The 13728-nt window shown below is 42.2% G+C and overlaps 1 protein-coding gene across 1 annotated transcript in view; it reads right to left on the reverse strand.

The window, feature by feature from the left end:
- CCBE1 (collagen and calcium binding EGF domains 1) overlaps positions 1-13728 on the reverse strand; it is a 195692-nt gene that overhangs the window by 19479 nt on the left and 162485 nt on the right. The window contains exon 5 of the mRNA XM_006756815.1: positions 2728-2780. Coding sequence (XP_006756878.1) covers positions 2728-2780 — 53 coding nt within the window. The remainder of the gene's footprint in view (positions 1-2727; positions 2781-13728) is intronic.

The raw sequence follows: 13728 nt of genomic DNA on the forward strand, positions 1-13728 counted from the left end.
CAGATAATATTTTTAGCTTTGCACACCTTTGTTGCAACTATTCAACTCTGCTGTTGGAGGGCAAAAGCATTCAGTACTTAAATTAATGGGTATGACTGTGTCCCAATAAAACTTTATTTGCAAAAACAGGCAGTGGGTCAGATGTGGCCCACAAGCATAGCTTGCTGACTCTTAACTTCCAGAACAACAACTATGAGGCAATAACACTGTTTTAATTACAGCTTCTATTCTTTATTTAGCTTAAAAAAAAGATAAGAAATTCTAGTCTCCATTTACTATCTATGATAGTTAAATTATGTGTCAACTTGGCCAGGCCACACTACCCAGGTATTTGGTTAAACATTCTAGGTGTTTCTGTGGAGATATTTTTCAGATGAGATTAACATTTAAATCAGTAGAGTTGAGTAAAACAGATTGCTCTCCACAATGATGGCGAGCCTCATCCAATCACTTAAAGGGCTTAATAGAGAAAAGATGGACCTCCCCTGCTAAAGAGGGAATTCTGTCAGCAGATGGTTTCTGGATTCAAACTCTGACTCTCTCCTGGGTCCCCACTCTGCTGGCCTACTCTGCGGACTTTTGAGTTGCCAGCCTCCACATCTTGTCAGCCAATTCTTTAAAAATTAAAACCTCTCGAGAATCCTAACTAATACACCATCTTTTCTGAGATCCTACATTTATACTTGGCATTTTTGGGTAATAGAGACCTTTACGACTAAAAGTATTTTTAGTAAAAGATAAACAAGCCAATACTGACATATTCTCACAAATTAAAACAAACTAACTTTTGAAAATGTTCTAGCAAAAGCAAGAGAGCAGAGAATTAGTTACGACAGAGCAGCTTTCAGCTCCTGAGACCACTTTTCCCAGAAATACTCAGTTCTAGATTACATTAATCATAGGTGCTGTGGCCCCACCTTGGGGTGAGAGAGATTAGTTTTGTCCCAGATGTTTGAAACCACAATATCTAACATTTAAAGGAACTGTAAGTATGTGGTATCCGTATAATGTGTTTTTAATTAGTTGGGGTAAGGTCTTTAGCTGGGATCTTAAAATGATTGGCCTAAACTTAATTTTCTTTCGGTAGCTGCCACATTGAAATATAAAAGACACAGCTGGTAACTGAGAAAAGCTGGCTTATAAAAGAAGGCAATTACTTTAATTTTTGTGGGTTTTTTCCACCAAGCTCTCAGCAATGGAATTGGCTGGCATGAGAAAGTCAGTCTTGCAGAGACCTGAGGCCATATAAACCATCGTTGGTGATGAGATTTCCTAAGAACCTTCCTCAACCCAACTTCCTCAGAGGTCCAAGCTATGGATTAATGAACTCTGCCACCCTTCCACCGAAGAGAGCAGTCAACAGGAGGGATTCATTTATTTCTAACAAATACAACAATTGCTCTCCATGAGATAACACAACATGCAGTAGCTTGGCTGGGCTCAGCGACCTGCCTTCTGGGGCAACAGTAAAGAAACCCATTTCACATCACTCACTCCCCTGTCTGTCCCCAGCTTTGGGCCAACTAATCTCACGCTCTTCAAATGGTTCTTAGCCTTCCCTGTGTCAGTGCTTAATCCTTTGCGGTCTTCTTCCTCCTACTTGTCTAGGTGCTTGGCAGCCTTCCCAGATAACCTAGCTTGAGTCTCCCTCCTCTTAGATACCACCTCTGACCACGCTGGTCCTCTGTGCTACAAGCCCCTCCCCCCCACACCCCCGAACACTTGCTGCATTGCAGGCTTCTAGCGCACATATTTCAGTTATTATTAATAACAACAGCAACCATAACAGTAACCGCCACTAACCAAGCTTCTGATCTAAGTACTTTAGATGCGGTAATAGTCTTAAACAACCATATGAGTCAAGTACTAAGACTTCTTGCAAAAACTAAATTTAGAAAGTATCTTTGAAGTGTGCTTTGGACTGAATGCCTGCATCCTCCTGAAATCCATAGTTGGAAATCCTAACCCTCAAAGTGATGGTACTGGGTGGGGCTTTGGGCGGTGATTTGGCCATGAGGGTGGAGCCCTGAAGAATGGGATTAATGACCTTGTAAAAGAGACCCTTGTGAGCTACCTTGCCCTTTCTGCCATGTGAAGACACAGCAAGAAGATGGCTGTGTATTAACCAGGAAGCTCTCTCCAGATACTGAATCTTGCAGCACCTGGATCTTGGACTTGCCAGCCTTTAGAACTGTGAGACATAAATGCTGGTTATTTAAGCTGCCATTATGGTATTCTTGTTATAGCAGTCGGAATGGACCAAGGCGACGTGGAACCATGAGGAAATCCAGGTCTCTCTGATTCTGCGCTGTCCAGACCCTGTCTACTCAGCTGGAGGGTGAGGGTGTTGAGGGCCAGGCCACTGCCTCTTCAGGACTGGGCTGCACACAGGGCTTGCTGATGGTCATGTGAAGGGGTTTCAAGTTTAACACATGGAAAGCAGATAGAGAGGTAGGGGAGGGAGGCTGTGTTCTGTGTGTGATATGCTGATTAGAGGATTACTCAATGTATGATTACATGTTGTGTAATGATTTAGACAGAGCACGCTACATATAACCAAATCGGCATTGGAAGGATATAATGCCCGCACATAGAAATTACACACCCACATGCACAGGTAACCAGACACAGATAACACACATACATTCCAGGCACATCTGAACATTACAGACATCTGGTGATTAGTCATGAACAAGGTGAGAAGGCAGAATCTTCCCTATAACATACCTTCTGGGATGCATTGTCCGAGAACAAATTTATACCCTTTGCAGCACTTTTTCCTAAGAGGCAAACAAACAAAAACACATTTTAAATGGGACATGTTAGATAAAAATATCATTCTTTCTGGTTACTGGTCTTGAATGAAATACCTTGTGCCAGGAAACACTGAGGCAACACAGGGTGAGTTATTTTAAAGGAAATCTGAGATAAAAAGGAAAAATATTGCCCATATCACATGACCACATCTTCTAATAGCAGAATGTCCTTCTCATCACATGTTCCTTTGAATCCCATGAAGTGAATTCACTCAGAGATTTCAGGATACTTAAATTAGATAATCCCAGGTCTGCAGGAATAGGTATGAAAAGAACCTTCGAGGCTGACCTGGCCTCTCATCCTACACACCAAGGATTCACAGGACTTGCCAGTTATAATAACAATCAGCTAAGTATAATCACCACTGGATAATTACAACATACTGATTCTAGTTATAGTAGAAGACGGGGACTGGAACCCAAGCATTCTAACTCCCACTGGAGTACCATGGAAGGTACTGAAAGGGACCTAAATTAGCTAAGGATGAAAAAAGCAAACAGGCAATTACTAACCCACATCCAAGTTCTACATCTCTGCCTGTGGTAGAGAAATGGTGACATCCATTCCAAATGGGAATCTTCACTGAGAAGATTCCGCCTCTGGTAGGAGTGGGGGCTCCTAATAGGCCTATCCCTCTGCAGATAGCAGGTGCACCCTCCGGACAAAACAGCGTCCATCAACTATGTGAGAGTTCCGGAGAGTCAATCCAACTGGCAGACTTAGGAGGAGAGTTGAAATTTTGAACAGGGGACCAACACAAGGTAATTATTTTTATTAGAAACTAGAGGCCCAATGCACGAATTTGTGCATCAGTGGGGTCCCTTGGCCTGGCCTGCAGGATCAGCCTGAAACCAGCTCTCTGACATCCCCCAAGGGGTCCCAAATTGTGAGAGGACACAGGCCAGGCCGAGGGACCCCACCGGTGCACAATCAGATCCAGGGAGGGATATAAGAGGTTGGCCAGCTGGGGAGGGAACGCAGGAGGGCTCCAAGGCATGTCTGGCCTGTCTCACTTTGTCCAGATCAGCTGGACCCCAGCAGCAAGCTAACCTACCAGTCGAAGTGTCTGTCCCTTGGTGGTCAGTGCACATCATAGCGAGCAGTTGAGCGGCCTTAGCATATCATTAGCATATTATGCTTTGTCTGGTTGAACGGACAACCAGACAACCGGACGCCTGGACACTTAGCATATTAGTCTTTTATTATATAGGACTATTATTGCTAATTTCAGTCATGCCACAGAGGCTCGGAGCAGGCGCTGTATGTGTGTGTGTCCATCCCCACTGGGGGCCTGACCCCAGCCGCGTCGGAAGCTCGGAGCAGGCACCCTGTGTGTGTGTGTGTGTGTGTCCATGGGAGGCCTGCCCCCAGCCACACCGCGGAGGCGTGGAGCAGGTGCCCCTCTGTTTTGATCTCTCAGGCTCCTGGCCGCGCCTGCATGTTGTTTTCTCCCTTGAGCGGCGGCCAGGGTGGGCTGGAAACTTGGCTTCTTCCATGGCTGGGGGCAACCCAAGCCTCCAGCTTCGTGGCCACCACCATCTTTGTTGAGTTAATTTGCATACTTGCCCTGATTGGCTGGTAGGTATAGTGGAGTGACACCAATTTGCATGTTTCTCTTTTATTAGTGTAGATAATCAAAGGTGGGAAGTAAAGCAAGTGCCCTTCAACCACGTTAGACAAGGCCTGCTGTTGAAGAATAATTTGATACACTTAGATGTCTTTTTTCCATCACATTGTAATAAAAAATAATTTAACAGCATTGTTTTCTACTTTTGCAATACTCTATACTATTGGTCAAATCCACTCTTGTGGGCTGGTCTGCTAGGTGGATTTCCATCTGCCAGGTGAAAGAGAAACTCCAGCAATCTCTTCCTAAGACTTCTAAAATTTAGAAAAATTATATTCAATCTGTCACTTACAAGTTTTACATAAAATTTATGAAAAATGTATACAGCTTGTAAACATTGCATCTGGCAGGAGAAGTTTCTGAGGCCCCATTGGGTGCTGCTACACCGCCTCCTTTCTCTCTGCAATACGTCTCATGTGCAGCCCAGCTGCGAGAGATAATCTTACTTCAAAGACGTAACACTGGGCTTTCATTATAAAACACAGTGGCATCTGGGATGCTCTCAAAACTGACTTGAGTGAACTAGCTAAGGGCCCCCTGTGCTGCAAATGACACGTTTGCCAACCTCTACATGTCCACTCAATATAAGCTATTTTGAATCTTTCTTCAGCATATTTATGTCAAAAGGGAGTGTATATATATTTTTTGTATATATTTTAATGTATATGCACATATTTCTTCATATATAAATAAAATGTACTAATATAAATGGCGTGTGACAGCGTCCAGAGTTTTCCCATTAGATATAATTTCCCACCATCTCTGACTGAATTATAATTTTACATGACAAAGAATCCCATGGGGTATAAATTTATGATAATTAGTATTTCTAACAGAGGTAGAGGATCTACTTTTATATTCCATGAAACTTAAACTCTGCCTAGTTTTCCATGGTTTAAGAAAGACCAAGTTCCTAACAACCAAGAAGAAAATTGGCTTAATTGAGCATTCATTACAATTTTACGGTTATTAGTTACTGTGTTACATGAGGCTGTCCAACAGAAATCTGTAAGAGGAAAAGCGGTGCACTCCATGGTCTGAAACTAAGTGATTCATGAGAGAGTTGAATGGAGGGGGAAACATGTGTTTTTGATACTCATGTCTCGAGGATAGCACCACATTTAAACATATGGTTCTGTGTGGCTCTTTCTACTTAAATGGTGCATCCAAGTTACAGCCTCAGAGGTGTTTGATGGCATTTTAAAATTCATGCAAACGAATGCAATCCTCACAGTCTCCCTTTCCACATCTGAGACATTAAACTTGGGCACTCTGATCTTATTGAGCATTTCAAGGGCTTGGGATTGTCCACACAGTGGAATCCAAAATAACCTGTCCTTGGCCTTGTTACAAAATTAAGTGAGAAAGCAGTGATTTGATACGTTTTCAAAAGGCTACAGAGCCCTGGCAGGAGCAGATCTGAGCTTCAGGATGGGCACGCTTCATTTAAATACTTGCTCAGCTACGATTTACCTTCCCCTCCGCTGCTTTTTCTTACTTGCATAATTAATGCCATGTCCCTGCTCAAGAAAAGGAGGTTGGAGACGCCTCCACAACCTCCTGTCTCCCCCAGAATTCCTGGGGGTGTAGCATTATTTTGCATGTTAAACACACATCCATCATAAATCACCATTTAAAATAAACAATTGAAATATTCCAAAAACAAACACTGGCTACACATGTTCTACTGGTTCAAAGATTACTTAGAACATAATTTGCGCATAATGAAGTTGAGACAGCCCACGTGAAATCTCCTGGTTACGCAAGCACTTGTTAGTCCTAACTGCAAACACGGCTGTGTGGTTTTTATCTTTAAGCAAAACAAACTCAGACGGGGGAAAGCTCATGTGGATTCAGGGGAGGCCGTCCTTCTTAATATGCTTCACGTGGCGCAGCTTGGTTTTCCAAATGCAAATGCTTTTCTCGTTTCTTGGCAAGAGGCCGTGGTGATTAGACAGTTGTTACACAGAAAGGGCGACATCTGGTAATCAGGAAAGTCTGTGGAGGTCTCCCCTGGGTGCCTCCGAGTAAGTAACACACATGAAAAAAATCATAAATAAAAACAGTGCAGCCTGAAATATATCCCATCAACCGATATGTGTGAGAGCTTTTGGAAGGGAAAACTAAATCAAGGCAATGAAGATAATAGAGGTACGGTCATCCGACTGTCGGCTGTTAGTTATCAGAGTCTAGAAAAGAATTTGAAAAAATAACTGCCTAAGAATTAGAGGACTACAAGGGACTTCGAAAGGTCAAGTGAATTAGTAGGCAAGAAATATGTCAACACATGCTCCAAGGCAACAGTAAATTTTCCTATGATTTACTTAGGGTTTCCTTTCCAGAACTGCCTAGACATGCACCAGATAGATCAGATTTTTTTTTTTTAAATGAGAGAACCGCACTTTTGTGAGTTCCTGGTGCCAAGCTATGTGCAATGGGTGAAGCAGTGGCTTTAGGGTCAAGCAAATCAGGTTTGCAGTTCTGGCTCTGCCACTGGGAGAGCTCAGGATGTGGCCTTGGGCTCATTTCTGAAACTCGCTGAGCTTTAGATTCCTCATGGATAAATCATGAATAAAAACATTTGCTTTACAGGATTATCACACTGATTACGGATAACAAAGGTACCTAGCACAGGGCCTGGGTCAGGGTCAGAACAGTCTGCTAGCTGCAGCTTTCTTTTCTTTTTTGTTTTTTATTCTCACCTGAGGATATGTTTTTATTCATTTGAGAGGGAGAGGAAGGGAGAGAGAAAAAGAGAAACATCAATCAGTTGCCTCCCCTACATGCCCCAACCCTGATCCGGGATCAACCCCACAACCTATGTATGAGCCCTGACAGGGAATTGAACCTGAAACCTTTTGGTGTAAGGGACGATGCTCCAACCAACTGAGCCACCCAACCAGGGCTTTTTTCCTTTTTTTAAAAAGAGCTATATAATTTACTTATTCTTTTCTCTCTTTTTTTAAATTGAACTTATAGGGGAACAGGTTTCAAGTATATAACTCAATAAATGATCACCTGCACACTGCAATGGGCATCCATTGCCCCTAGCAATAATGAGTGAATAAAAAAAGCTGTGGTACTTTCACAACGGAATACTAGCTGCAGCTTTATGAACATGGCAAGAAAACAACAAAAGTCATGCCACCCAGATGCCTTCATCTTAAGACTCATCTCTTTCTTCCACTTCTTATTCAGTGGTAGATGCCCCGTCTTCTCCCAAAAAGGGAGGGGGGTGGAACTTCTGGTTTTAAGATGATGGAAAAGTCATATTGTTGTCTTCTTCTTCCACAGGTTAATCCCAAATAACGAAATGAACACAAAATGAAAATGCAAGCTCATATGCCATGGATCCAGGAGACCTCTCTAACGCGGAACGTGGCCAGTGGATGGAAGGATGGGAGTGATTCTGCAGAGTGGAGCAACTCAAACCTAAGTGCCTCCAGAGGAGCTCATCATGAAGCAAGGCTTAGGAATTGCAGACACCAGGCACTGAAGAAAGTGGAGGCCCGAAGAGAGCAAGATGAGCTGAAAGTTGGGAGAGAAGTTGGATTTCCAGCACCTCCACCCCCAACTCCAAGCAGTTAGCCTGATACCCTTTCCCACTCATGCAAAAGGCAGAAGGTATATATTTGTGAGAACTGTACGGGAGAAACTCAAGACTGGGACACCAAGCCAGGGGACTGAATGGAACCCTGACATGCAGAGTTCCAGATGTTTTTAAAGAACCCCTTCAATTTCATATTTCATATTTCATTCCAAAACAATGAAGCTCTCCTGGTAATGGCTTCTAAAGGCAAACTGGTTAGTCCCATCAACTAGTTAGTCCCAAATGAAGATGCATGAAAATCTGTAGAACCCAACTTGCCTAATTCATGTTCACCATTCCAACGGCGCTGTGGCATGCCTGTGGAGGGGGTCCATAAGAAACTTTAGTCAGGAAGAACACAGAACATGAATTCCTCGAGGCTATAATTAAGGACCCGAGGATCTAAAAGTGGTCCTGAATTTCCTTGTAAAGCTCCTAAGAGTGAGGAAGCCTTCGTCTTTCCCTTTTAACCTTCTTGCTTTCCAAAACTTTTGAGCTTTGCGTGACTTCCTGTGAATTACTAGGATTCCTTTCATGCTAGAAGTCCCGAGAACAGAACCCAGTAAAATGACTAACCTCCCATCTCGGCATGCTTGGTTCCAGCCTTTAAGCCAGAATGTGCACCCCACCCCCCCAAAATGGAATGATATGTTTACTACAGCAATCAGTAAATTAAAAACCAAACAAACCTACCCATTTATTCATCTAGGTATAAGCTTGTTACTGCCACATCAATGACAATACTGAGAGAATGGTAAGGAATCTATTACGTATAACTTGCTGTAGTGTATGCTATTACTGATGGTGAAGATCAAATGATGGAAACAGTATGGTAGTTCCTAAAAGAATTAAGCAGAGTTACCACGTGATCCAACAATTCCACTTCTGGGTAGACAGCCAAAAGGATTGAAAGCAGACTTGAATGGATGTTGGTTCTTGGCAGCACCTTTCACAATAGCTAAAAGGTGGCAACAGCCCAAATGTCCATGATCGGATGACTGGATAAGCAAACTGCGCTATATACCCACAACAGAATAGTATGCAGATATAAAAAGGAAGGAAATCCTAACACAGGCTACGATATGGAGAAACCTTAAAAACATTATGCTAAATGAAATAACACAGAAGGACAAAATTGGATCGTTCCACTTATATGAGGTACTTAGAAGAGTCAAATCCACAGAGACAGAAAGAATGGCGGTTGCCAGCATCTGGGGGAGGGGGCACGGGGAGTTATGGTTAGAGTGTTAATTTGGGAAGATGAAAAAGTTCTGGAGATGAATGGTGATGATAATTACATGACAATGTGGACAAACTAATGTCACTGTACTAAATACCTAAAAAGTTAAAATGGTAAATTTTATATTGTGTATATTTTACTACACAAACACAAAATGATCAAATGAGGAAGGAACATCATTGAAGTTACTCCTCTAACCATTAATACCCTGGTCATGGTATCATCTAGGTTTTAGCTGTGTGAATTACAGGGGAAAAGTGTGTGTGGTTATTCTTAAACAGAACTAAGGTAACAACCAGAAGGTATTTACCCTTACAAGACTGTGGGTGACAATAATTTCTTCATTTAACAAACATTCATATTGCATCTACCCCAAAGGCAGAATAGCTGATGAGGAGGGCCCTGGGCCTTGGGGATGTATCTTCTGGGTTTGAATCCAGGCTCTGCTGCTTTCCAGCTGTGGGACCTTAGACAAGCGACTTTAAGTTCCTCTACCTTAATTTCCTCATCTGTAAAATGGGAGGGTAATGGAACCCACCTCACCAGCTTGGTGTGAGGGTTCAATGAGTTTGGGTGCATAGACTTTAGTACTTCACTGCTGGCCTACATCATTCCAACAGAAAATATAGGAAGAAATGTACTGTTTTTCCTGTTGTGTCACTGGTCTACCCACACCTTCAAGGACCCTGGAGTGTTGCAGAGGAGGGAGGGCCAGGAAATCTGCAGCCCACCATAGTCTGACTTCCTATGGGCCTGTTTTAAGTGAGAGGCAGAGCAATACAAGGGTCCGTATCTTGGCCATATTTGTTTCCATGCCAATGCCTGCGTGCAGATGATTTTATTGTATCATCTTGCAGGAGAAGTGAAGCGCTGAAGCATTCCACCTCCCTCTCTCTGATCAGCACGGTATCTGTTCTCATTGAAATGCACATGTCTGGATCTCTGACTGTTTGCTCAAAGCTGGCCCAGGAGCACATGGGCAATTCAGACAGCAGCCCAGGCTGAGGGCTGAGCACATGCGTGGCCACCTTTGCAGGGTGTTTCTGCCAGCACCGCCCTACCTCCCTGGCATAGTGTCCTCAGACTCACAGGGTCAAGGACCTCCTCAGTGGGCCACCGGAGTCCAGAGGGAACAAGAACCTGGGATTGATTCAACTCCTTTTCGCACCTATGCCAATGTCAGGTGCTCAACCCTCTTCTCGCACATCCCCCCACTTCTTTATGTCCCCAAATGCGTTTCTACCTCGTGAACCCCAATTGTCTTGTTGGCTATCTACCTTTTCCCGATTTCCCAATTTCTGAAATATAAGAAAAAAATTATAACAAATTGTAAAAAGTAGCTTGGTATTATCTTTGTAAAAATATAAAATTTTATCTATGCATATACTTATATATGTATAGGTTGTGAGATAATTTTACATTAAAATACAAAGATCATGTTGGGTAGTCATTAGGTTGACTTATGTGGATGAGGTGTTTTTCTCATGTTCTTTTCTGTGTGTTCTCTGGTTTTCCTGTAATGAGCAGGTGCTGATTTTGTAGTAAGAGAAAATAGAGGGAATAATAAAATAGAGAGATCTTTAGGAACTTTTGGGTGTTTGGCACATTTTGAATGACAGGCATGGCAACAGTTTCAGAAACTCTGATTTGAAAGTTGGTTAGGGTATAATGCTCATGAGCACGTGTTTGAGCATCACTGCCTACAGGGTTATGTAACCAACCCAGAGACTGAGCAGGGACATTTTGGAGCAACTTGACCACCTAGGTTTCAACCAAACTGCTTTTGACCAAGTCACCTGGAACCAATATATGGTATTTATTAAGAAACTAGAGGTCCGGTGCACGGATTCATGCACATTGAATGGAAATTAATTAGAAGAAATATTTTAGAGGCCTGAGAGGGACTGTGGGAGGTTGGCTCCAGGGCCTATCTGGCCCATCTTGCCCAGTCGTGACTGACTGGAACCCAGAAGCAAGCTAACCTACCAGTTGAAGCGTCTGCCCCCTGGTAGTGAGTGCATGTCATAGCAACTGGTCAAACTGTCGAATGAACGGTTGGACACTTAGCATATTAGGCTTTTATTATGTTATAGATGGCCTCAGGGATTTAGTGCACCATTTGGCAGGATATCATTATTTTTTTCACCTCAAATAACTGGTTTAATAGAGATTTCTCATAGAGAGAATTTTAATGGAACAATTTTCTCTATTTGTGAGACACGTTTAAACCAAGGAATCTCTGCTCACATTTATTTCCACAGTTGCTAGTTTTCAGAAGCACTGATGGCTGTGAACCATGTCTCACTCTATGGGTCATTGTCCCTGGACAGTACAATGACACTGTGGGACCCAAAGCCCTTGCTATTGACTTATTTTTATTCTAACCTTAACTTTCTAAGCATTCTAGAATCACCTGAATGGTTATTAATAAAATGCTGCAATGGCATTCATCAAGAAAATCCTATCTTCAAGCATTGAGTTATTCATGATAAATTGAGCCATACGAGTTATCTACTGTGGTTACCAAGGCATTTCTGGAAGTTTCCTGGCTGCTCCTCCACCTTCTCCTTTCATTCAGGGCTTTCTCTACAGATGAGCCATTGTTACCTCACTCCTCTCTCTTTTTCAAAGGGTGGATCTAGCCTCAGGATTTAAACTCTCACCTTTCTACTCATGACTCCTAAACTGCAAACTTCCGGGAATCTTAATGGCTTTCATTTTGCTTGCCTGAATTTGCTAAGTTTTCTATAATTATCAGATATTACTTTTGTAATGAGAAAATGTGCTACTTTATTTTTTAATTTTTATTATTATTTTTTATTGATGAAGTTATTATATATGTGTCTGATAAGGACACATATGTAAAATGTGCTATTTTAAAACTAAGAGAAAAAAATAATTTCTCACTGCCAAGGTGGAATAGAATAGCATCCTTGATGGATTCATAGTGTAAAGGCAAATAATCCACAATCCTGTTTTATAAATATTGTCCTCTAATTTTTTTTCCCTAGTAGAAGCCCCACAACAGCTGCCTTTTCAAAAGGTCACTACTGGGTCAGAGATAGCTAGCTGTTTTCCTAAATCTGTCTTCTCTTTTTTGTTCAATAATAAAATCCCAAATAATATCTGAGTACATAACCACCCAGAATAAAGGACATGTTTCCCTGGCTCTTATTCTACCAGGCATGGCCTTATGAATCAGCCTGACGAATGGGACGTGTGCAACTTTCAGGTGCCGCCCCTAAGTAGAAGGGGCACATGCCCTCCATTTTTCACCTTCCCATGAGTGGGAACTTGAAAGAAGTGGTGGGGAGCCATCTTGGACAATGAGATTGACACCTTAACAATGAGTGGATGGACATACAAGGAACTGAGTCCACGATGTTGTCCACCACCACACGAGCTAAGGACTCCTGATAGTTTAGTTTAAGAGAAACAAGCTTCCATCTTGTTTAAGCTATTATTTTTGGTCTCAGCTGCAGGAGCCTAAGCTAAAATAACTGATGGAAATAAATCCTTGGGGAAGAGTCTACTGAAATGCAAGTTCATAAGTCAAAAGGGGCCCGGAGAAGACGTGGCCTTTCATTTTGCTCCAGTAACAACTGTGCATGGAACCCTGGGCCTTAAGAAATATTGACCCTTGAAACATAAATGTCTGGAACTTCTCTGTAAATTATCCAAAGCGATAGAGCTCTCTGCTTTGACAGGAGTTCTCTCCACACAGTGGACAGACTTTTGTTGGTGCTCAGCCCCCTTCCCTATACTTCACCATGTCAATGAGGCATTTCCAGAGAGATCTCAGCACAGGAAACATTTAAATACAATTTGCTGATTCAAATTTTTGCCCACAGGTCAGTCACTTGGGAATTAAGTGAGGCAGTCTTAAAGTAGAGTGTTACTTGTAATGACGTGGAAAGACAGAAGGGACCCAATCTGAGATTTTCTCTCTTAGCTTAATTAATCATGATGTGACACAGCCCATTCCTCACATGCATAAAACCCTCATGGAAAACAAAATACAACTGACATTGGTTCAGGTCTAGGTCACTGGAGGGTAAAAATTCAAATAACACTGAAAATAGGATTTCTACCTGGAAATCATTTACAGATAAGAGAAGGAATCTTCTATTTGCTTTAGACAATATCAAGCAAAAATTTCAATTCAGATTAGTTAAGAACTGGATGCACTGAGTCTGACTTAATTCAACACACACTTAATTGAGAGCTTGCTTATACACCAAGCCAAGTATTTTCCATAGATTTAATTCTCATAACCACCCTTTCTTACATATGGGAAAACTGAAGCACAGAGCACTTAAGTAACTTGTTCAAATTGGTAGCTGAGCTGGATAAATTAATCCCAGGCTGCAGGACTCCCGAGGCCACCTCTTCCCTGAACTGGGTGTTACAGGAGAAATGGAAATGATTAAGATTTGCATTTAGCCCTTGAAGACA

The sequence above is a fragment of the Myotis davidii genome, unplaced genomic scaffold (assembly GCF_000327345.1).
Source record: "Myotis davidii unplaced genomic scaffold, ASM32734v1 scaffold11, whole genome shotgun sequence".
Lineage (NCBI taxonomy): Eukaryota > Metazoa > Chordata > Mammalia > Chiroptera > Vespertilionidae > Myotis > Myotis davidii.